Source organism: Polyodon spathula, chromosome 8, assembly GCF_017654505.1.
Source record: "Polyodon spathula isolate WHYD16114869_AA chromosome 8, ASM1765450v1, whole genome shotgun sequence".
Taxonomy (NCBI): Eukaryota; Metazoa; Chordata; class Actinopteri; order Acipenseriformes; family Polyodontidae; genus Polyodon; species Polyodon spathula.
Genome location: NC_054541.1, coordinates 20235275 through 20260163, shown reverse-complemented (window position 1 = coordinate 20260163; position 24889 = coordinate 20235275). Strand labels below are relative to the sequence as shown.

General features: G+C 36.4%; 1 protein-coding gene across 2 annotated transcripts in view; it reads right to left on the bottom strand.

Moving 5' to 3' along the window:
• The window catches only part of kdm7ab (lysine (K)-specific demethylase 7Ab), a 62958-nt gene that overhangs the window by 20931 nt on the left and 17138 nt on the right, over positions 1-24889 (bottom strand). For both annotated transcript variants that reach the window (XM_041257143.1, XM_041257141.1), the window contains exons 5-14: positions 21163-21304; positions 16659-16845; positions 15378-15540; positions 9584-9671; positions 9223-9329; positions 8661-8752; positions 8485-8571; positions 4068-4277; positions 3590-3717; positions 2636-2805 (exon numbers count right to left, since the gene is read on the bottom strand). In XM_041257143.1, coding sequence (XP_041113077.1) covers positions 2636-2805; positions 3590-3717; positions 4068-4277; positions 8485-8571; positions 8661-8752; positions 9223-9329; positions 9584-9671; positions 15378-15540; positions 16659-16845; positions 21163-21304 — 1374 coding nt within the window. The remainder of the gene's footprint in view (positions 1-2635; positions 2806-3589; positions 3718-4067; positions 4278-8484; positions 8572-8660; positions 8753-9222; positions 9330-9583; positions 9672-15377; positions 15541-16658; positions 16846-21162; positions 21305-24889) is intronic.

Below are 24889 nucleotides of genomic sequence, written 5' to 3'. Positions count from 1 at the left end.
CACTTCTAAATCTTTTGTAGTCATTTTTGTATTACTTTAGTATAAATACACGTTAATTTGGATTCATATGTTGTTTTTTCTGACTATGTGAACGAAAAGACACACATTTGCCCGTTTTCCCATTGGAAATAGTGATATTTTGAAATATCACTGTCCTGGTCACAAAAGCAAAGTTTGTGGGGAATAATAGCCATTTTCTATACTTTTGAGGCATAAGCAATTAGGAAATAACACTTACTACCCAGGAACAAAAATTGTGTTACATAGTGTTATCTAAGCTCGTCCAGTTCCCAGTAGCTGGTTGATCCAAGAACTTTCAAGTTGGGTTTTAACAGATCCAAGTGATTCTTCCTCAACAACATGACTAGGTAGCCCATCCATCCTCTCCACTGTGTATGCAGAAATGTCTCCTTCCTTCTGTCCTGTCTATCACCACTTAATTTCCAACTGTGTCCTCAGGTCCTGGTTAACTGTGTCAACTCCTTTTAAGATTTTAAAGACTTCAGATCATGTCCCCCCTAGTTCTTATTTGTTTTAGTCTAAATAGATTCAGAAACATATCACGATCAAAAGCAACAGTCATGTAGAACTGTTTCTGTTAAGCAAGCTTAACCTCAAGTAGGGATGAAATGATTTTTCAATAGTACGATATCGTGATTACGAATATTCGTGATAATCGTATCGTTCACATTTTTAAATTATTCGATAATCGTAGAAAACAACAGTCACATACTCGCTAAATGTGGCTGGAAGTAGAACAGATGCTTTTCTCTCCAAATATGGGTACAATCATTGGTGTGTACCAGGGTTGCTACGATTAAATCTATTTTTTGATCGATTCCATTCCTCATGATATACATGGATATAAATACTGCATAATCGATTCAATAATTACATTTTTGTAAAGCGCATAGTTAACAAGAGTATTTAAGTTTGTCAACGAAACTGCACTGAACGCCCTGCCTTACTATTTACAGTATTTCTGCCACAGACAAGCAGTGGGCATGCGCTTCTTTTCCTGCTCGTGTTAACTAGCATCTGATTTACTGGTCCCATCCTACCAGCGAATCAGGTTTGAAAATTCTTTGTTAGTACGCCCCTCTGTGTATTCTCTGTGCAAAAAATGTATCCAGAGAAGGATGACAAGCTTATATTACTGGCAAACAGCCTGTAAATAAATTGTCCACATTGAAAAAAAAAAATACTGTATATAGTTTGCACTGTTTTGGAGTTTCAAAATGAACTGTTATATAATCAATATAACAATATTCAATAACGTTCAAAGTAAACAAATAAATGACTAGTGATGTTAAATGCAATTTTGATCAGAGTAAGGATCAGTAGGTATGCAATTTGTGGTATGTAAATCTATTAATAATAATAATAATAATAATAAAGTAATGATAATAATACTATTAAATTTTTTAGGCCAGGATTTCTGATCTGTGTTTCACATATAGTGAAGGTTAGGTGGTACAGTATTAACAAGATGCAATGCGTGATCCTGCAGCTGTCGCTGAATTAAAAAAAAAAAAAAAAAAAAAAAAAAGTTTTTCATAAACACGTGTCTAGTTTATATAGCTCACATTCCAAAGTACTGTAATCTGTTTGGAATAAATATTTTAGTAACACTCCTGTAGTATGTTACTTGCTAGGCTTGTTGCGAATGATGTGCGTTTTTTTTTTTGTTTGTTTGTTTTTTTTCTCTTGACGCTACCAAGGCCTAATTACCCCTCGCATTCAATTGTTGTGGACGAGTTTTGCTTAACTGCAATGATATTAAAATAACATCACGTTGAGAGGAATGCACCGAAAATGTATGGTGCAATCATCGATATTTACCAGAACGATTATATTTTGGGTGCCCAATTAATCGGTCGCTATTTTGAGGCTTAACTGACAGCCCTAGTGTGTACTCTCACTACAAAAAAATATATAGCGGTGACAGTACAGTATCATAGGATGTACATCCAATCCACAGAATGTCGCAAAAGCACAACAACGAAAGCAGGAACATGCCCTTCCAGCACCCGGTGGAGTTAAACGTCAGCAGTCAACAAGCAAGGTCTCTTTAATAAGGTACTTTTTTTTTTGCATCATCATGCCCACACTGCTCTATTCCATACTTACAGGTTGTATACTATAAAATAATTAGTTCATTTTCCAGACTATTTGAACAAAAATTGAGAACAGTTAGCAGTATGTGTGTAAAGCAAGTACTTTAAATGTATTGAAAGAAATACAGATGCATCATATTTTGTAATTACATACCGTTTCTAAGTACATTTAAATAAATGTGTAAATAAAGCAGGAGCAGGAAAAAACCTTGCAGTCTCATTTTGACAGACTTAAAGGTATCTTTTTTTTTATTAATGATGGTAATAAGGACAATTTCAATAAGATTTTTCTTCTGCCTGTGTGCTTGTAAGTTTTTTTCATTCTTGCTAGAATCCAGCTCTTTTTTAAAGTCTGTAGCTTTGTGTTGCAGACCATATCCCAGAGAAAAATAAATTGAAAAACAACGGCTACTATCGTGATAAATCGGTGTATCGTGAAAGAGTGGGCTCTCAACTATTCATATCGTGGAAATTTACTGTCGTTTCATGCCTAACCTCAAGTTTGCTGTAAAACTTACTGTTGAGTGGCTTCTGATCTGTATCACTCTCGCTGGTCCTCTCCTGCTCCGATTCCTCCCCCCAGTGCTCCTCCTCGCTCTTCACCTTCTTGGTTTTCTCTGAAATTTCTCTGTCGTCATCACTGTTACCAGTAAACAGACTCTTCTCTTTAACCGGCTGCCTTTTGTCTCTACAGGGGAAGATAGTGATTAAGGTTATAGCTGTTCTTAAATTCACTAAAAACCAACCTTGTCCTCATACACAGCAAACTTGAAGTACATGGTGCAAACAACATAATTCCAGTATATCTTGCCTAACACAGTTATATATTTTGTTGGTCTCAGATTTTCCTATACGAAAAAGCACAAATTTTGATAAAGGACAATTAGATTTTTTTCAGAAGTCGTTATAATTGTACAAGAACTCCCAGAAGCAACTTAAGTGTGTCAGAGTAGATACTTTCACCAATTATAATGTTAATAAATTATTTATCAAATAGGAATATGTGAGATCTACATATTGGATTTAGTGAATTATTTTGTTAGCTACATGTACTTCAACAAAACAAATGATAAACTTCACAACCAAAATAGTAATATTATTCAAGGTCTCAAGCACTGCCAGGCTCTTTCTTGCTCGAACTTCAACACAATTTTCTCCATTAAAAAATTAGGAGTTGAAATGCATTACTTGAGTTTTTTTTTTTTTTTTATTTTTACTTTAGTGAAGATATTAGCCAAAATGTGCATAAGAGAATTAACATAAAACAAAACTACTGGTTTTGTGAAACTGAAGAGAACTATAAAAACCATAGGGAAAGAAATAATTTAAAAATATAATAAAAAGCCACAAGTTACTCTTTTGCACATAGACTGAAAACATGTCTTCCCTTTTTTTTTTTATTCTCCCCCCCACACTTTTTTGCAAACTAGAATTTCTCCCTGCTAGCTAGAAATGAAACCACCCTTGCTTACATGATGATCTGCCCCTTAGAAAGCACCAAGCGAATATTATTGTCATTGTTCCTCCTTTCAGGCACTGTGGACAAGGGTTGGAAGATCTTGCTAAATCTGCTGTTCAGCTTGGCGCTGTAAACAACATCCTGTAGAACATAAATCGAAGAGAACAAGGAGTCAAAATCTTTTAATCCACTGCCAGTTACATGAGGGGTGTGCAAATTCTGTCTGGCCCCTGCACTGTTAACACCTTATTCTGCTTGAATCTCTTACTGCAGGTAAATAAAGATCTAGGGACTTGTTACTGGTTGGAGAACTCCTGAACATTTTAGTAACACATGGTTGTTGTAGTACACATAATTGGGTCCAATCTGGACAAATCACAAAATTGAGTGTTTCATAAACAATCAAACTGACTATGGACATGAAAAAGCAGAGGCTCAAATGCATAGTATTTGCACAGAATAGATGTGGGCTGTTGTGGACTATATTCTACCTCTTCCCAAGGAGCCATCTCCAGCCTGCGCAGCACCTCCCTGGTGTGCAGTTCTAGGATATCAAGGTTTGAGGGCGCCTTGCTCCCCTGATCTCTGAGTCGCCTAGCGTTCCTCCTTGCTTGGAAGCTTCTCTCCAGCGTCGACCGCGTCACCGGGCATGAGCTTCCCATTCCCTGAGTTTTCATTGGCCTGCTACCACCATGCTCCTCCTACAGAAAGTAACAAAGAATGGTTAGAAACATGCAGAGTTGTTTAGTAAGCATCTACATCTTTATATTAATACAATGCCTTTCATTACATTTCTGGATAGTGGAAAGTTATCAATAATGCCAGATATGTGTGAAAAATTAGGTTTGAAATAAAAGTAAAGAAAAATGACAAAAAAATACATTCTACTGTACAAACTGTAAAATTTGTGGGTTACTGGGCATTGTACATGAAATCCATGTTTCTTACAGCACCAGGATCGCACGATCAGAAAAACGGCACTTGTACAGCACACAATGTTTAGTTGCAGTTATACTCTGCACCCTTGTGACAGAAAGACAAGTTTACATGAGCATAAGAATTCTGATATTTTTCGGAAAACTAATTCCGATATCAAAAGTCATGTAAAAACACAGTTTTTGGAAAATGTACTGGAATATTCCGAAAGTCAATTTTCGGAAAACAGTACCTACAAATTTCTGATTAAATTCCAAAAACTAATAAAATGTATATCATGCAAACACACTTTTCGGAAAACTTATTGAAATAGCACACTGTGCATGTGCACACTTTGACCCTTTTCTCCTGCATTTGGTTTTAGAAAATGGAGAAAATAATAATCTGCATCAGTCTGCATGCATCCATTTCTCTAGTTAGGAATAAAGTAATACATTTGTTAAAGTTCGTATGTATTTGTTAATAGCCCACAGTGAAGCAGTAAACATTTTCCAGTTTTAAAATGACGTGATAATTTGAAATAATGTATGCAAAAGAATCTGGTAATATAGACCAAGATGAGCTGTTGGAAAGGCTGATTGCACATTGTGGGGAATCTGAATAGAGGTATAGTAATCTTTGAATTGAAGACCTGACACTTCGATAAAGCACTTGAGTTACTGGACTGGTCTCCGTTCTGTTGCAGAAATGTCCGATCTGTTCAAATAGTATAGACTACAGCAGTACTTTGCAGGCGAAAATATCCTTCGTTTTCTGAAAAGTTCAATCCATGTATAACGTTGAATTCTAATTAGATTTTCTATCGTTAAATCGTGTAAACACAGAAAAGTGACGTTTTAACAAAATCAGTTTTCTGATTTAGTTTTCAGAAAACGCTTTGTCATGTAAATGTACTGAATGACTCTTGGAGGTAATTCTCCCTCCCGACCTGCGAGGGCGCCAAGTAACGGGAACAGAGTACCCTGGACTACTTGACCTGACACTTCGTTCCAAGGGTTAAAAGGAAATCGGTCATGTAGAAAAAAAAGAGAGTGCTTCGGTACACTAACTCATTGACCCTGAGGGAAATGATGTGGCAGCCATGGATGGAGGAGTGGCTGCAATCATTTACCAAGAGGTCATGGGAGACAGTATAAATAGGGGTTGAAGCAATGCTATCTGTTCCTTCATTTGGTTTATGAAAAGTGACATGGAAGGACCTGTGTTTTGTGTATTCGTATCATGAGTGTTTATTGTTCTATTTGTTGCTTGTTATCACTAGACAGTTAACACATTCCGTAGCTGTCGCCAAATGCCAACACAAACCCGGAACAGCACTGCACTTGTATCACGAATAACTGTATTTGCACCACTAGCACTAATTCACGCACTAACGGACTTGTGTATGTGTTTTGTGTGGGTTTATAATAAAATAGGATTATTTGCGGGGCAAACCCGGGGATTATAAATTAAGTAATACACGCTGCTGTATTACTTACCTTCATTATTGTTTACTGTTTGTTTTGCCGTCATGCACTGGACACAAAAATATCATTAAACAAACTTTGTATCTGGATTATAATTGTCTATCTGTTCATTGATCGACTGCATCTGCACACTATCAACCACTTTGCCACAGTCCTACATAAAAACGAGGCATGGATCATATAAGAATCTACTTTACTATCCCGATGTCTAATACTACTGCGAAGTGCAACTTTTCATGACTATGCCAGCTGAAAACATACATATTATATGGCAACTTACCATTGCCATATAATATGTAGTTCCCTGTGAAAATTCCCATTTCTGAAAGAAGTGTAACTATGCACAGTTTTTAGACGCACGACCAGTTACACTGAATTAATTAACCTGGCAGACAATTTCCGGTAATTGACTGAATACACTGCATAGAGCTGCAGGATTTCTTTAAAATGTCTTCAACGAAAAAGACACAATATTGTAGTGTATTCAGTTTGATTTGTGGATTCTTGCCATTCCACAGAAATCCTGAATTAAAGAATCAATCTTAGTCCAGTAGCCTATAGGGGGATCAAAGGAATTATAGCACTAATAAAATGAATTTGAGGCAGGACATTCATTTCAACCATAGCGATTTCGGTTTGTAGAGAGGCAGGCATCACTGTCCACCTCTCCATGTCTCCCTCCACCTCTTTTAGTATTTTAAGGTAGTTATTTTAACAATGAATTGAAGGGAGGGCTGTATATCAATGCCCAGATAGGTAAATTGTTTTCTGACCGGAATGATGGAAAGCAGGATGAGAGGCATCAAGGCAGATTTTGTCCAGTTAATTTTAATAGCCCATTGAATTTACTGCTGAGGGAAGACATAGCGTGGTTTGATGCTTTAAATTTAATGGGAAGCATTACTGCATTCTGCGTTAGAGGCTCAGGAGAAAGAGCAAATAACATAGGTGATAAATGGCAGCCTTGTCGGCTTCCCCTGAGAATATTGAAAAGTTCTGAGTGTAAACCACCAGTCGAGACCATAGAAGATGGATTGGCATTCATCATGCACATCAAATTAATAACATTGTCACCTAAACCAAATCATTAATACCAGACATAGAAAGTTCCACAAAAGTCTGTCAAGCACTTTCTCTGCATCGAACGACATGACCGCACAGGGAGTGTTCTTTGGCTTCATGTACTACATGCCGTAAGTGGCGAATGTTGTCTGCTGCAAGGCGCCCCTTCATAAAGCCAGACTGATCAGGGTGAAAAAGTTTCACTACATATTATTTCTAGATGTGAAGCTAAAATTCTAGAATACAGATGAATGTCTCAGTTAATCAAAGAGGACGATAATTTGCACTCAATGGGATTTTCCCCTATTCTAGGGGTCAGAGAAATTACAGCAGTATTAAGATCATGACGAAATGCACCTCTCGGCTGCCAAGTGTAGTGTGTAAAACCAGACTGGGCCGAGTATGTCCCAAAACAACAACAACAACAGTTCTGGGGGAATGTGTCTGCTTCAACAACTCAGAGGCCTGGTCAGTACTGGGTCTCCTGCGAGGGGAGAATCTTTTGCATAAAGCCGAGAGGATCGCCTCCTTCCCGGTTCGGTTCTGGATCTATCTTCGAAATCAGCTATTTTGAGATAGTTTGTCTATCTCAGAAGTACAGTGCCGAATATCATGCTTCATTACTCTCATCTCTGATTGTAGACCATCCACCTTAGCAATCAGCCCTCAAACTACTGTCATATGTCTGTTCTTGAAGATTGTAGAGTTTCTCTGGTTTCCCAAAGCAAAACTTTCACTCCTTCCATCGCACCATTCATGACCTTAGAGATCACTGCCGAGTGATTAGTGTTGCTTGGTCAACACTTGGGAAATGGTGTCCACGATGCAGGCCTCTGAGGGATTTTACGAAGAAGTGGGGGTTTAAGCTGGCAAAGTTATGTCTTTTTTATGCGCCAACATTTTGACGGCGAGGAAAATACAAAAATATTTAAAAAAAAAAAAAGTATAACCTTGAAATTCATCAAAAAGAAGGGGTTGGGGTAGGAGCTCTAGTTCTCTTCGAGCACTGTGTGTGTAGGTCACGTGACCCTCTCCTCTTTAGGTTTTCACAAACCATTTCACTGATGTTTTTTCGTAAAGATATTGGGAAAAGACAAATTTTGGTTGATAGCTCACATCTGGAGAAAACATTCACCTCCTCAATATTGTTTAGAACTACAGTGCCAAGAATCATAAGTTCTGGTAAAGTTTGTGGTTTTATTTTTATTTTTTTTGGACAAAAATAACACATCTAATATGCAATGGCTTAATTTTGTAATTGAAAACACATATACATAGCACTATAACTTACCTTGTTATTCCAACAGATAAAGTTAACACACAAAACAGAGGATAAGAAAACTCTGCATCATGCCAGTTTTGGTTTTATGTCCCTTTTTATACACAGATTTTGCCTGACCATGTTTTCCTCTCGCCCCACTGTAAGTCCCAAGCTGTCCCTTACCTCCTGGTAGCGGATTTCCTTAGACAGTTCCTTAATGAGATTGCCCGGCCTGATATGGTCTGGAATCTCAGTAGCAGGTTCTGTTACCTGCAAACAAGAAAAAAAATATATATATATTTGTGGACAGCTCAACTCAAACATGGAGGTCTATTAGCTTATAAGCAGTAGTTATATACCTCTCTCTTTAGCCAAGATTTCAGTGCAGTAGTTAAAGCTTTCACTCCCTCCAACAAAAAGTATGGGGGCTGGCAGCTGTCTTCCCTCAATTCTGCAGGTTAATAAAAAGAAAGAACAAGAACAGTGGGTCAATATTCTGCAACAGTTTAACTGTTTTCTCATCCAACAGAACATTTGTGGGCATGCAAATTTATTTGAGAACATTAATGGGTCATTTGCAGTGGATATAGAAAACTGTCAGCATTGCCGCTGTATCTTTCCTTCGCATTTCTCACCATATACATATCTACTCAAAAAATGTGTCCTCCAGAAACCAAAAAGCTACACAATACAGAAGTCCCTGTAGGTAAAACAATGTTAAAAACCTTGGTATCACTCATAACTTTATCTCTTTCAATACTGCAGGCCAGGTGATTACATTTGTGCTACTTAAGACTCTCTTATTTAATTAGGGTTACTTAGTATAGTTACATTGAAGTACACTGTGTAAGTGAAAGGCAACAAAGATGATAGAACTAACAGTGTTGATTAATAACTTAAATACAGGGGGAACAATTTTACCTTTAAGGGTTTCCAGCAGATTCTTGGCCACATACCAGCAGATAGCCTCGAAATAGGGAAATTTAAAGAGATCAGGAGTCTTAAGCCGTCTCTCCATCTCATAACACCTGCAGGGGGAAGGGGGTAGAGTGCAAACAGGGAGGTCACAGATTGCAATGATCACACAAGAGTTTTCTAATAAAGAATTGTAAATAATTACATTTTTGAAAGATACCACAGGCAAAGCACAGCAAATTCTATACCAAAGTAGAACTTTTAATTCACAGGGATACAACTATGCATTACCATTTCACTCATGGAGTATATAAAGAGTGAGGGGCTCAGATGAAATATTTAATGTAAATAGGTAAAAACAACTCACCTGAGCTGCATGCCTATATTAAGGTTATGAAGGAAGTTCCCCCCAAAAGCCATGCAATCCTGAGAGGTGAGAACAGCATGGATCCATCCTATCATATACAGACACAGATTTCAATGATATGCCTACAGATATACATTATATAATATAAAAATGCAATGAAGAATAAAACATGGTAACATTTTACAAAAATGGCAAAATGTACGAAGACATAGGTATATGTATGCAATAAGGCTTACAACCCCCGAGAAGTCAGTATATTCGATTTATACAGACGCCCCGAAGGGCCTTATTGCATGTATAATCCAGGTCAAACATATCCTATATCCTTATGCCAATAAAGGGACCACAAAAGCAGTCCCATTTATAACTTTGATTAAATTGATTTAATTGAAACATGAAAAAGTAAATATATTTTTGATGTGTTGAATTTTACATTGCCATTAAAAAGATCCACCACGAGGAGGAGTTAAGATGGCAATATATAACAATAACATCTCAGATTTCAATAATTTTTCAAGGTCTGTGATGGAGAGGGGTGGATAATGTGCAAAAGTGTCTGTTTTTCTGTAGCATCTACAAACTGCTAAAAATGCATTATTTGAAGTGACAAAGTCGGGGTGTGTATAAAGACTGATTTTTTTTTTTTTAATTTATTCATTGGGTATTTTTTGGTGTGTGTGTGTATATATATATATATATATATATATATATATATATATATATATATATATATATATATATACACACACACACACACACACACAAAGTACCAGTCAAAAGTTTGAGTACACTTTTCTGTAAATACTTTACAGTATACAAGTACCAGTCCCAACGTTTGCAGTACACCGTTTCTGTAAATACTTTACAGTAACTACGTGTAAATGTAAATACTTGAAAATGAAAACACGTTACAATATACAAAACAAAACATAAGGAGTATCAAAGCAATGAACAAGAAAATTGAAATTTGTCTCTAAATCTTGGATTCCTCAAAATAGCCTCTCTTTGCCTTAATAACAGTCTCACAAACACAAGGCATTTGGTTAACAAGTTTAAGCAGGAAATCACCCGACATGTCTTCCCAGCTCTTCTGCAGCAATTCCCAGAGATGTAGGGCACTTATGGGTAGCTTTGCTTTGGCTCTTCTGTCTAGTTCGTCCCATACAAGTTCTATGGGATTGAGGTCTGGAGACTGGGCAGGCCAGGTCATTCCATTGAGTTGTCCTTCACTTTCCTTCTTCACCAGATAGTTCTCGCACAGCTTTTAGGTGTGTTTCAGATCATTATCTTGCTGAAGAACGAAGGACTGCCCAACTAGCCATAATCCTGATGGAATGTATCCATATATAGTATCAATACTATATATCTCAACTTATATAAGTACACGTATCATATAATGAAATATTAAGTGTTAATAGACAAGTTTATTCAGTTAAAAGCATAGATAATCATGAAAAACTTGGTTTCAAGCAGGTGTACTCAAACTTTTGACTGGTACTGTATGTGTGTGTGTGTGTGTGTGTGTGTGTGTGTATATATATATATATATATATATATATATATATATATATATATATATATATTTATTTATTTTAGGGGTAGTCCAGCATTAACTCTTGTAGTGTTCAAGGTATATTTGCATTTGGACAAGTTTAAAGTTTAAATCCAGGGGTTCACTTACTTTCACATACCCTGAATCTTAATTAGTCATTGTTTGTCTAATTCATATATCTTAATGTTTCAAAAGACATGGAATTGGTTAATATAAACCCTATTAAGAAAAGACTGGTTTTGACTGAAAGCGGCTATTATGGTAAAACTATGGAATTTCCAGAATTATCATTGGGGTTCACAAACTTTCTCGGCACTGTAGTTATTCGACTAAACTTGAAAACAGGACAAGAGTTAATGGATAAGAGGTTTTTTCCAGCTGTCCTTAGAGCTTAAAGAAATGGAGTTAGTAGTCAGAGGGTACCCTTATTTGGAAATAGAGGGTAGAGAGTGACTTACTTGCTGATGCAGAATCGAAGCGCTAGGGAAATATGGCTTCCCTCGTACACGGACAAAGACATGGTAGTGGACGAGTCGTTTTATGACTTTGAATGGACCATTCCCATTGTGGGACCTTGTCCTGAATACTTGGAAAGGGGGGGGGGGTGAGAAAGTTTGTTATTCTAAACCCCACCAATGGATTCAAGTACTGTATATTAGCGAGAATGAGTAAAAGCCAGGTCCTGTTCTCTTCCCCATAGCACAGGATGCTGTTGTCACAGGAAATGATAGTTGGGAAATAAGTTAGCGTTTGCCTTTTTGAGCCTTTCTACGCATGCGCGAATCTTAGAACTTAAAGGCAAGGTTCTTTGTGGAGATTCATCCAAAATTATAGGACGCCATTTGTATTTTTTCGAGAAACAAAAACAGGTATTGCATTGGATCCAGTAATTTTGTTTAAAATGTGTTGTCATCTTATGTATTGAAGTGTATTGCAGGCAGTATTTTTTTGTTTAAAAAGGTGACATTTATCGTAATATATATTTACCTTTAATTTTTATTATAAATACATTTTATCTACAGGAAATTGCTCTATGTATTTTAGTTTTTTTTAACATGAGTAAACATTTTAAACATTGGTTTGTCGGTGTAATTTATGTCGATGCATAGTTACCATCACTTCTTGCCAAATGTGTATTTCCTTTTAAAAACGTTGTTCGCGGATGTAAGTGGCGTAAGCAAATAAGTGTTTATGTATGCTCACTAACAGTTATATTATTTTCACGGTAAATTGCTTGTTGACTTTGAACCTTTTCAATAAACTGAGTGGGAAAGTGGGTACACACACTTCATGTAGAGAATACTGTTTTTGATGTTGTAATCAAGTCTACGTGGGCTATCTAAACCTGTTTTAATATAGAAAAAGTACATATTTTTTAGTGGAAGATGGTGTTTTAAGGTGTATATATAATTTAAGAAACACACAAAACGATTGGCTTCCCATACATACCGTCCTAAAGTGCAGTTAAATTTTTTATATGAACATCTGTAATCCTAGTTGACATAGGATGTAATCGCACAGCACCAAATACTTTACTAATTCAGACAGCTCTCCAATTTAATGTAATACAAGTCCCCACTCGCCAGTCGTATTTCAGGAAAGATAAAATATCATATCACAGGTTATACTTTTTACTTGTAGATTATGTGATGAGAACTTGCTCTTAACGTTATCTGATCTGTTTTAATTATGTTTTACACCAGATCTCATGATTCAAATATAAAGATATCATGAATATAATGTAAAGATATTATACAGCATTCATTGCATACCATACAGTAATACTTATGTCTATATACATTTTTCAATAAAAAAGATTTTAAAAATACACTTAAAATAAAATAAAACAACACATGTACACAATTCAAAATATACAATACAAAACAATATATACAATAAAAACAAACATGTAAGGGTGGGTATGGGAAGGGAAGGATATATTTACAGATGGTGTGGTTTAATTCCATGCCGGAGGTTTTTTAGGAATATCATTACCAGTGTCATTCATATGAACACCACCCCTCTATGAAAGGCCAACCTGATCATAATTTCGTGGTGCCAGATTGAATCCTCCCCTAAACCCCTTACAAAATCTGAAATTACACTGTTCACCTAGTTACGTACTTTGTTTATTTTTGGAGATGCCTTTATATCTTTCCAAAGATGTCGCTGGGGATGCACGAGAAAAAAAAATGTATTTGGAAATAGCTCATGCAAATTCGTTAAATCTTTTTTTTCATTTTTCTAACTAATTCCACACTTCAAATTACCAAAATCATTGCCTCCAGTGGGAATCATCAGGTTTGGAAGAAGGGGAATTAAAAAATAAATCACAAACAAAACCAAAAAAAAAAAAAAGAAAGCCACCTAAGTCCCCTACGTCCTACCCAGCGGTCAGAGGAGCTTGGCTGTAGATACAGTACTGAGTGTTTTTTTGCGATTCAATGCCTTTTGAATCTGTTTTAAATAGCGTGTGTAAAATAAACAGCATGTGTGAAAATAAATTGGACCTGACGTGCCTGACGAGCGCTGAATAAATGGACCACTAAGGTTTAAAGAATATATGTGTATTCAGGAATTCTGAACCCTTTCACTGTCTCCAGCCCCAAGGAAGGGAAGGGTGCTAAAGTGTCTCCAGACCCTATTGCAGAAATCTGATATCAGCTATCAGCTTTTTAATAGATGCCGCCTTCGAATAAGCGGCACTCTCAATAAAGAAACGTAAACGTATTTTCTTTCTACCCCTGCTCAAAAAATAAACAAACGCGCAACTGTAGCTATGAAAATGTGACACCCCTGAAGAGACTGCAGCCTCAATCAACCATGTAATACAAACTAATGTACACACACCTTAGTAAGCACATTGTATTTTATGGTTCAGCCCCGACAGACAAGTCAAGATGAACTAATTTCAGCACAGCAGTCCTTCACATCCTCTTTTATTTTTTCCCACCCCCAGAGTTCAGTACCAAAACAGCTGTGGATAAAACATGGGCTGCCTGTTTACCTCATCCTCAGCTTGGATGGTGAAAACTTAAACTCAGTGGAACATTGAGCTTTGCCAGTCACTCTAAAAGCTATCTGAAAAAGCTGGCTGAAGATATTTTCTTGTAGGGGGTTTAGTTGCAGCTGCTTCTGGGGCTATGCAAGGCTTTATTCTTGTCAAATAAATAAGTGCTTCTGTGTGCGTAAGGGCATTCAGTGCAATTCTAAATGCCACAGCAGCAATCCTTGCAAAAAATTTGATTGAGCTACTTTAATTTTATGTTATTATCTAAACAATCAAAACGGTGTTTTAAAATGACTCAGTAGCCCAGTGGATCTCTCAATATTGTTTCTTTTGAAAATGTTGTCATCTCAAATAAACCTTTTTAAGAAGGGTTTCTTGCTGTCAAAAAGCAATCTCCATCTGTATTCCACAGGCGCTGCGCTGTCTGATGATGATCGGGGTCTACAAAACCTGCTTTCTAAAACGTGGTAGTTCACTCCTTACTATGATTTATGAGAATATTAAACATTTCAGAAGCATACTTTTCTTTTTCTTTCTTTCTTTCTTTTTTGATTAGACAAATGTGGACTGACATTTAATTTTGCAGTTTAAATACTACGTATACAATAGTCTTATAAAATGAATAAAACAATATATTTTTGTGTTAATTTTTTCCTCCCAAACTGTATGTTCTAAATAAAAAGGCGAACATTACAACACTGTTTCAAACTCGCTTGGAGGTTAATATTTGAGATCACTATTCTCCTAAACTGCTTACCACGACCCCCTTGCAAATGAGGCCATGGTCTCAATTGGTTAACTTCCTGCATAAATAAGGAATCAATGTAAGGAATCTTATAAATATAATTGACTGATTTTATGTTTATTCAAAAATAATTTAAAATAAATTTACCCAAAGATGAAATAACCTTTAATTTCATTCTTTGATAATTAGTAAATTCTCAAATCACAAAATGGTTATTTTTTTCAGTGATTGACCGAATTCTGACAGCAATTCAGAAAAATAATTAACATGACAAATGGTAGCCTATGCAATTTTTGTATTGGCCTCCATAATCATATATATAAAATAAACATGATTCTAAACATTTAAATAATCTTGCTGGTGTGAATGTGAGTAAGAGTAATAAATTGCCATAAGAAATTAATTTATAATACAGGACAAAGCCCACACATTAACAGACAAATGCTGAAAATATTTGGATTTGAGAGACTCATTGTGAACTCCTTACCCGTGGGAATGAAGAGAGTTGTTCCCTGCTGCACAACACACTTGTAACACTTATCCACCTTCTCTCCAAAAAACACCTCGCTCTGATTGGGGGACGAGCTCCATGCCTCGTATAGTGCAAGGTTTGCCTTGGTTGGCTTTATCAAGTAAAAAATCTTTTCACCCTTGTTGAGAGAGGGGGAGGGGGGGGAGACAGAATAACAAAATGAAACACTTTTCAGGCATAGGCATTTAATTGTTGGTCATTCAGAATTGGTTTCTTGAAGAATGTAATCCATTGATAAAGTATGCAAGCTGGTTCACACAAAAAAAAAAAATAAATATATATATATATATATATATATATATATATTATATATATATATATATATATATATATATATATATATATAACACACACACACATACATCTGATGAACAGTTCATTAAGAACAGGACAGTTTTATAGAAAAGTTCTTCATTTTGGACTAACACCGTGAGGCAATGTCTACAATATGCATTGTTTAAAAGGCATTCAGGAATAAACACGTTGTCTTTCTGGGTTTAGAAATGATTTCATTAAGGCAACATGCTTTAAGCAAAAATACCTGTGTAGAAAGCATAATTTCTGTCCCAGAAGCACTCAGTGGACTCGATTCAGGATAACTGGATAAATTTAAGGCAGTGGTTCCCAAACTGTGTTCTACGGACCACTTGTGATCCATGAGTAGACTTCCAAAGATCGGTTATGTTGTGCTACTACAATATGTATAACTAAGCAACACAACGCTTCTTTAACCATGTGAGATATAAATTATAAGATATGTATGTGTCTGCATTTTTCTCCTTTCTCTGTTTCCTTTCATTACGGGTGTGTTTATAAATCACAGGCATTGCCTTAAAAGCTGCCATTAACTGAAACAGTTAAATTGCTCTAAATGCCAACATTCCTTGCTGACCTGGTAGCAAAGATTCAAGTTCAGGAATCTCATTGTCAGGTATGTTACATAAATTACCTAAATATACATAAACATTTATTTCAAAATGCTGATGAAACAATGTGAGCAAGTGGTCCGTGGCAAAAATCAAAACACCAAGGTGGTCCCTACATTGAAAAACGTTGGGAACCACTGATTTAAGGAGATGACCACATAATTTGTTTTCAAAATTCCCACAGGAATCTGAATCTATTATTTATTACACTTAGTAGTACATTTGAAAAACTTTGACAGCCGTTGACGGTAAAGAGATTGAGTTGGTATGTATGAGGAAAAGAAGATGACAAATACTGAAAGATGCTTACCCAGAGTACATGGTACCAGACAGATGTTCCCCCAAAGTCTATGTGGAAGTCTGTGTAACTGTCCTTCACCCCCATCAGGCAGTATTTTTGTACAAAAGGCTTTGGGAATAAAGAGTCGTCTGGCCAGTAGTTTTCAACCCAAGACATTTTCTGGGCAATGTCTGGAACCACCACCAACTCAGCCATCCTAGAAAATTAAAAAGTAATTTAACGAGTGTGTTTGCTGGTTTGCCCTCTGTTCTGACACTCAGCTAAAACCCTGTTCTGTTGGTATACTAGGTACAGGTATCGTAATTGCTGCAAGTTTTGCGAAAGCAGGAAAGATATCAGAAGAGTTCTCAATAAAAACCCTGCAGGCCTCAAACATGGCCTTAAAACAATTACTTTTTAGCATGTGTTTTACTTATCTAAATTCTTGGTCGAAAGTCAACAGATAAGATGCTCTGATACAGATTTGCGAGTCGCTACCAGGGATGTGCGTAGTGCTACATGGGATACTGAGACCTCCACAGGTGTGATTTTTTTTTTTATTTATTTATTTTAAAAAGAGGATGCAGGGAGCAGTGGTACCATTTTTACACATTTTATTGCATAGAACTACTTTGTAATGTAAATGAAATTATTGGATAGGGATGAAAAGGGGAAATGTGTTTTACATCTGCGTTTTAGAAACGCACTGCTGTTACTGTTTGCGTTTTATTAAAATGTCCTGGGTATATTTATATATATATATATATATATATATATATATATATATATATATATATATATATATATATATATATATATATATATAAATATAAGATAATTTATATATCGCATATATATATATATTTTTCTGTGGTGTGTGCGTATAACATATTTGTATGCAATAAGGCCTTCCAGGGTGTCCGTATATGTTGAATATATGGGCACCTCAGGCCTTTGTGCGAGACAAAAGTGGAATGCCTCCAACCCCTGAGAATTTATAATCCAATTGCATTTATAATCCAGGTAAAACAGTAGATAAAAAAAAATCCACCATAAATCAAGTTTTGAGCAATTTTTTTTTTTTTTTTTTTAATATCCTTATGCAACTAATGTAGTCCCATTTATAAAACTTTGAACTACACACACGTTAAGCTGAGTAAATTAATTTAATTGCACATGCACAGGTAAGTAAATGTTTATTTTTGATATGCATTAAATTGTAGAGATCCACCAGGAGACGGAGTTGAGACATCTTTTTTTTTCATCTGTGCAAGATGCTGTTTGAGCAGAACGGAGGTGGAGGGGTAAAAATAAATTAAATGTCGACTTTTTCAAAGGTCTGGGTCGGAAAGGGTTGGATAATATGCAGACTTGTCTTTTTGTGTTTTTCGGTAGCCTTTACAAACTGCTAAAAATACATTATTTGAAGTGACAAAGTCGTGCTGAATGAGTATCTGACAGATTCCTCTGTTTTCTTTTCATTTAGACAGCGGTTTACTCCAGTGTACATGGCTTGAAATGTAATATTCTTCTCCATGGGCATTTCTTACTTTTCCACACAAATCCCTTAATATTTTATACAGATTTTCTTAAGATGATGTGCATTTTCCACAGTTGAGACTTTGTTTGTTTAAGCCAGTCATGAAAGACAGATTATTTCTTATTTTTGTATTTTTTTTTCCATTTTGCCATCTTCCATGTAATTTCATAGTTTTTCATCCAAACCGGCATGTCTGCTTACTATTTTTGGTATTTTTATTTTACTGGTAATTGGTCACTCAGTTTTATATTTACTGGACATCTAACTGTAAACAAGATGGCTACCAGTACTTTAAATTCTGTGAGGCGGTGCAGTGATTTCAAATATGTGACAAAGCTCCAACTGTCCATATCCATCCAATATATGTACAGCTGGAACCTTGCTCGAACAGTCACATTGCTTGTTTCACGTTCCATTGCCATTATTTGCCATTTTTTCAAAACATTACTGTGATCTCAGGCTGTACAGAAATTTGACAGCTGGGGTATTTAAAATATGCAGCTGAAAGTTCCACAGTGCACAATGCACTCACAACTAATCACAAGTAGTTATCGCAATTAATACTAACTCTTATCCTACAAAAAATGCACACTATAAAATGATGCTTTCCAATTAATGTTTGTATGATTTTCATTTTCACAAGTCTCAAAACATATCGTGTTCTGCTGTAAATGCCTGGAAGCCTTAAAGTTGCCTGCAACTTCTAGTTATTATTAGGCTTCCAAGCCAAAATGGCTGGGAAGCTTATTGTTGCTGTTAGGATTTTTTCTTTCTTCTGCTCTTTTTTAAAAAAAAAAAAAAGATTTAAGCAAAACTTTGCAAGCATAGCCGTCTATCATGTCTGTGCAAAGCAACTAACGACATAAAAAAAAACATGGCCACCATGAGCCAACCAAATTTCAGCTATGGTCAAATTGCACACATTTGCACCTATTACCTTGCTAAAGCTCAAATGCAAAACTTGTTTAGAACTCCTTTGACAGTTTAGACAGTCATAGTTACTATAGAATACAAAAATGAACTTGACTGTGACCTTTGACCTGTCCTTAAGATCAAATGTAAAACTAGCTTACAACACCTTAGAGTACAGGTATGGTAATCGTTACTATGGAACACATATAGGAACCTATATATGCTTTACTCAAATTAACGACCACGACCTTTGACCTCTCCATAAGGGAAAATGCAAAACTAGCCTATAACTCCTTACAGAATGCAGATACGGTCATGGGTACTATGGAACACAAATAGGAACAACAATAAGCAGTCAAGTTGCTTGCAACTTCTAGTTATTCTTTCCGCCAAAAGTTGCTCAAACTCACGAAATTGGGTAGGATGGTAGATAATTATGGGTAGACTTGTTTAAACAGTTGGTAAATGTTAATTGAACATGTGTCGTAGGTCACATGGTTGGGCCGCCAAATTGAATTGAAAAAAAAACTATTTTGCCTAAATGTACAAATTTGACTTTCGAAAACCACTTATTGCACAGTGCTGAATATACTTGTTGAGGGATCGTCCAAGATTAACTGGTACTCGTAAGAAGCGGATAGGTTGTGTGGTATGGCGGCCACGCTCACACGGTACAGATGTCATAACTCACGAACTACAAAGATCTTCTCCCAAACCGCTAGTCTTACTGAACCAAAAATAGGCACACATGTATGGCGGTCTAGGATTTAAAATTTGGTCAAGGGAAGTTGCTACAATAAAAAAAAAAAACATGGCTGCCACGCCGGATGACATCATCAACATACATATCTGGCTTACAAAAACCTTTGTTTCCAACGGAACCAAAAACTGGCACACATCCTGTTGTGGTTGTCTTTAAACGTTGTTCAAGGGAAGGGAAGTTGGCAAAGTTTTAACCAACAAAGAAAATACATGGTGACCACTCTGGATGACATCAACTTAAACTGATAAATGACTCCTTGTAGAGTGCAAAAAGGGCCATGGTTACTATGGAACACATATTGTAACCCACATATGCTCCATCAAAAAAAGTAATTGCCCATGACCTTTGACCTCCCCTAAAGGTCAAATGTAAAACTGGCCTTTAACTCCTGAGTGTGTGCAGATATGGTCATGGTAACTATGGAACACATAGTAACCCATGTATGCATTCTGCACTATTTGCTAAGTGTTTGGTACTATTACTGGCATTCTGTTCTATTTGCTTAAGAGTTTGGTACTGGTACTAGAAGATGTAAAAGTTGCTGGCAACACCAGTTATTATTATAATTTTTTCCTTCCTGCCCAAAGTTGGTCAAAAACAACAAAAAAAAAATGGGTAGGTTGGTACCTGCCTATGGGACAGAGTATCAGAAACAAAAGCAAATGTCGTAGGTCAGCCATATTGGATTTTGCAGAGATTGTTAAAATGTTTACATATCAAAAACCACTTACTGCAGAGTTTTGAAACTTGCTATACATGTTTAGTCCAACATTGACTGTTGTTCATAAGAAGCTGACTGGTTTTGTGGTATGGTGGCCACACTGGATAACGTCAAATACAGTAAAAACGTAAAATCATTTAAAAAAAACACACACACCGATCTTCTTGGAAACCGCTTATTCGGTTGAAACAAAAATTGATATACATGATCTAAGTAGGGTTGGCTTTTACGTTTGTTCAAGGGAAGTTGCTACGGTACAAAAAATGGCGGCCACGTTGAATGACTTCAACATACAAAAATGGCTTACAAAAACATTTGTCTTTGATACCACTAGGTCTGATTAACCAAAAATTGGTTGTTGTAAATGTTGTTCAAGGGAAGTTGCTACAATAAAAAAAACATGGTGGCCACGTTGGATAACATCATCAACTTACAAAACTGGCTAATAACTCCTTGTAGAGTACAGATGGGCCATGGTTACTATGGAATTTTCTTACCGCATACCCTGTCACGGGTTATTATATGTTTTCGAACCCTGCTACTTACTCTTTAAATGGATCAACAACAATTAATGGCATTATTAGTATATTAAGCTTACTTGGTGTCTGAGAACTCCAGGCTGATGACATTTAACACTTTTGGCCGATAGGGTTTGTAGTAATACTCCACAAAGTCACAGAGTTTAATTTTGCTGTCTGCCTGTCGGGCCACGTCAATGACGTCGATCACTTTATTACCACCTAGAGGGGAGAAAACGGAAAACATACAGATAAAAAGGTAGATAAGCAAATTGGTAAGTAGATAAAATAACTCAAAGTTATGAAGCCAACATTAACAATGAAGTGAATTAACCTCACACGTAACTTTCTGCCTACTTTTAAAGATATGAAGAGCAGAAACTGGGACTGCAACAATTTCAACAGTTACACAGCTCGCTTAACTTTCTTCTTTATAAGCCAATAAGGCCAATGAACACTGGCACAAGTTAATACTCTCTCTCCACCATCATGATTTATGAGACAGCAGCACATACCGTGCACATTTCACACGCTACAGGAAGTGTGCTTCAAACACTAACAACTTTAAAAAGATGGGTAAATAGCCTTTTCATACCAAAAAGCCACACAATTGACCAAAATCACAGGCTTTTTTGCATGGAAACATGCATGGACGCCATACCTTATGCTTACAAGAATACAGCAGTGAAAATCCTGTTTGTTTGTGACGTAACCTCAAGCAAATTTCTACTATTGTTGTACCAAGCAATCCTTTATTATTTGAGATCTGCTAGTAGCAGCCCTGGCAAGCTCTTTGGCCAAAATGTTCTTACACTGCATTCTTCATCAAAAAGGCATTATGTGGAAAAGTTGCAGAATTAGAACACGTAATGAGCATTGTTATCAAGTCTGCCAATTTTATCCGCAGCAGTGGTTTGCAACATTGACAGTTTCATGCCTTGTTAAATGAGTTGGAATTGCAGTTTGATTTGCTGTATTTTACCAATGTACGGTGGAGCAGTGCTGAAGCAGTTTTTTCACTTGCAACAAATACAGGACTTCATGTCGAAACAACGAAAAAATCTTGTGCAGCTCAGTAATCCCCAATGGTTACTAGATACAGAGTTCCTTGTTGACCTCACTGAGAAAAATAACATTTTCAACAAGACACTCCAAGGGCCAAAGCAGATTGTAACACTAATGGATGAAGAGGGGAGAGCCTTCAGAGCAAAGCTGAATTTGTGGAAGCGACAGCATGGAGAAGTACAGTGGTGAAAAAGTACAGAGCAGTTAGAAGCAGTAAGGAAAAATTCAATCTTTAATTGCTTTAAATCAGAAAACACTGTACATTGGGACATTAAACTAAAGCTAAAGTTTACAATTTTAGAAAGACAAACTATGAAGGTATGAAACAGAGACTAACAGAAGTAGACTGGAGTAAAATAGAGAACATCCACGGAAAATGTATGGCTGTTTTTTTTTTTTTGTTTTTTTTTTTAAATGTAGTACTAGAGGCGCAAAACAATTATATCCCAAAAGTAGACAAATCTAAACCTAAAAACAAAATCGCCAAAATGGCTTAAATCGATCAATTAAAGATATTCAGAGAAAAAAGGGACTTTGCAGAGCACTTAAAAGGGACCAAAAACAAAGTACACAGAAAGAGTACTTGGAACTGCAAACACAAGTCAAAAAGGAAGTTAGAAAGGCCAAGAGACCTAGAAATGAACATTGCTAAGGGGGCCAAAACCAATTCCAATTTTTTTTCCCACAATATTATAACAGCAAGAGAACATTCAAAAGAGAAGGTTTAATGTCTAAGAGATACAAATGCCAAAATCATAGATGAAGAGAAAAAAAAATAGCAAACATATGATATGATTACTTTGCACAAGGTTTACAAAGGAGGATAAGAACAACATGCCCCATGTGTCAACCTGTTCCCATCCTGTTTTAAGTAACTTTAGCATAACAGAGGCAGAAGTGTTAAAGGGAATAGGAGCTCTTAAAATAAACAAATCTCCTGGGCCAGATGAGATCCTCCCAATAGTACTCAAAGAAATGAAAGAAGTTATTTACAAACTGTTAACCAAGATCATGCAACAGTCTCGACACAGGGGTTGTACCAACAGACTGGAGAAATGCAAACATACACCAATCCATAAAAAAGGAAACAAAACTGAACCATGTAATTACAGACCAATAAGTCTGACTTCTATTATATGTAAACTTATGGAAACTATAATAAGATCCAAAATGGAAAATTACCTATATGGTAACAGCATCCTGGGAGACAGTCAGCATGGTTTTAGGAAAGGAAGATCATGTCTAAGTAACCTGCTATGACATGGTTTATTTCAATTTCCAGAAAGTTTTGACAAAGTCCCGCTTAAAAGATTAATTCTCAAACTGAACGCAGTCGGGATTCAAGGAAATGCATGCACATGGATTAGGCAGTGGTTAACATGTAGAAAACAGAAAGTACTGATTAGAGGAGAAACCTCAAAATGGAGCGAGGTAACCAGGGGAGTACCACAGGGATCCGTATTAGGCCCTCTGCTATTCCTAATCTACATTAATGACTTAGATTCTGGTACAATAAGCAAAGTTGTTAAATCTGCAGATGACACATATACGAGGAGTGACAAAAACTGTTGCAGCAGCAAAGTCATCCAAAATGATCTAGACAGCATTCAGAACTGGGCAGACATACGACAAATGACATTTAATAGAGAAAAGTTTAAGGTACTACACGCAGGCAATACAAATGGGTATTGCAAGTACCATATGGGAGATACTGAAATTGAAGGAGGAATCTGTGTAAAAGACCTAGGAGTTTATTTTGACTTCGAAATGTCTTCCTGTAGACAATGTCGGGAAGCTATAAAAAGGCCAAAAAGATGCCCTGATATATAGAAAAAAAGTGTTAAATTGAAACCAAGGGAAGTAATGTTAAAACTTTACAATGCATTAGTAAGACCTCATCTAGAATACTGTGTTCAGTTCTGGTCACCTCGCTACAAAATGGATACTGCTGCTGTAGAAACAGTACAAAGAAGAGCGAACAGAATTATTCCAGGTTTAAAAGGCATGTCATATGCAGACAGGCTAAAAGAATTGAATCTATTCAGTCTTTAACAAAGACGACTACTCTGATCTGATTAAAGCATTCAAAATTTTAAGAGGTATTGACAATGTCGACCCAAGGGACTCTTTTGACCCAAAAAAAGAAACAAGGACTAGGGGTCACAAGTGGAGATTAGATAAAAGGGCATTCAGAACAGAAAACAGGAGGCACTTTTTTTACACAGAGAATTGTTGGAGTCTGGAACCAACTCCCCAGTAATATTGTTGAAGCTGACACCCTGGGAACTGTCTGGCTTGCAACACCAAAGGAGTCATTCAGCAATCGTGAAGATAAGCCATGTGTCCAGTACTTACGACTCTTTTTAAAAGCATTCTTTGTCAGTGGGGGAGTTTGTGACCAGAAACCAAGTAGACACAGAGAATGGCTTAAAATCACCCTCTGTATATTTTAATTCTGTTACTTTCATACATATAATGATATTATGACCCACTCTGATGCTATAAGAGTATCCCAAGCCCAGGGCACAGGGCAGCCTGTAACCCAATTATTGGTTCCAAGGAATTGCGAACAAACAGACACACACATACAACTTACAAAGGAAGAGTAATTAATGGGCTGGTCTGACAACAAAATTAATATTTTAAATGCAAAATGTGTCATACTGACCCACATGGCAGTTCTAGTGTTAAGGCACATGTTTAGGCTGATGATATGCAGGGTTTATAACTACAAAACCCTAA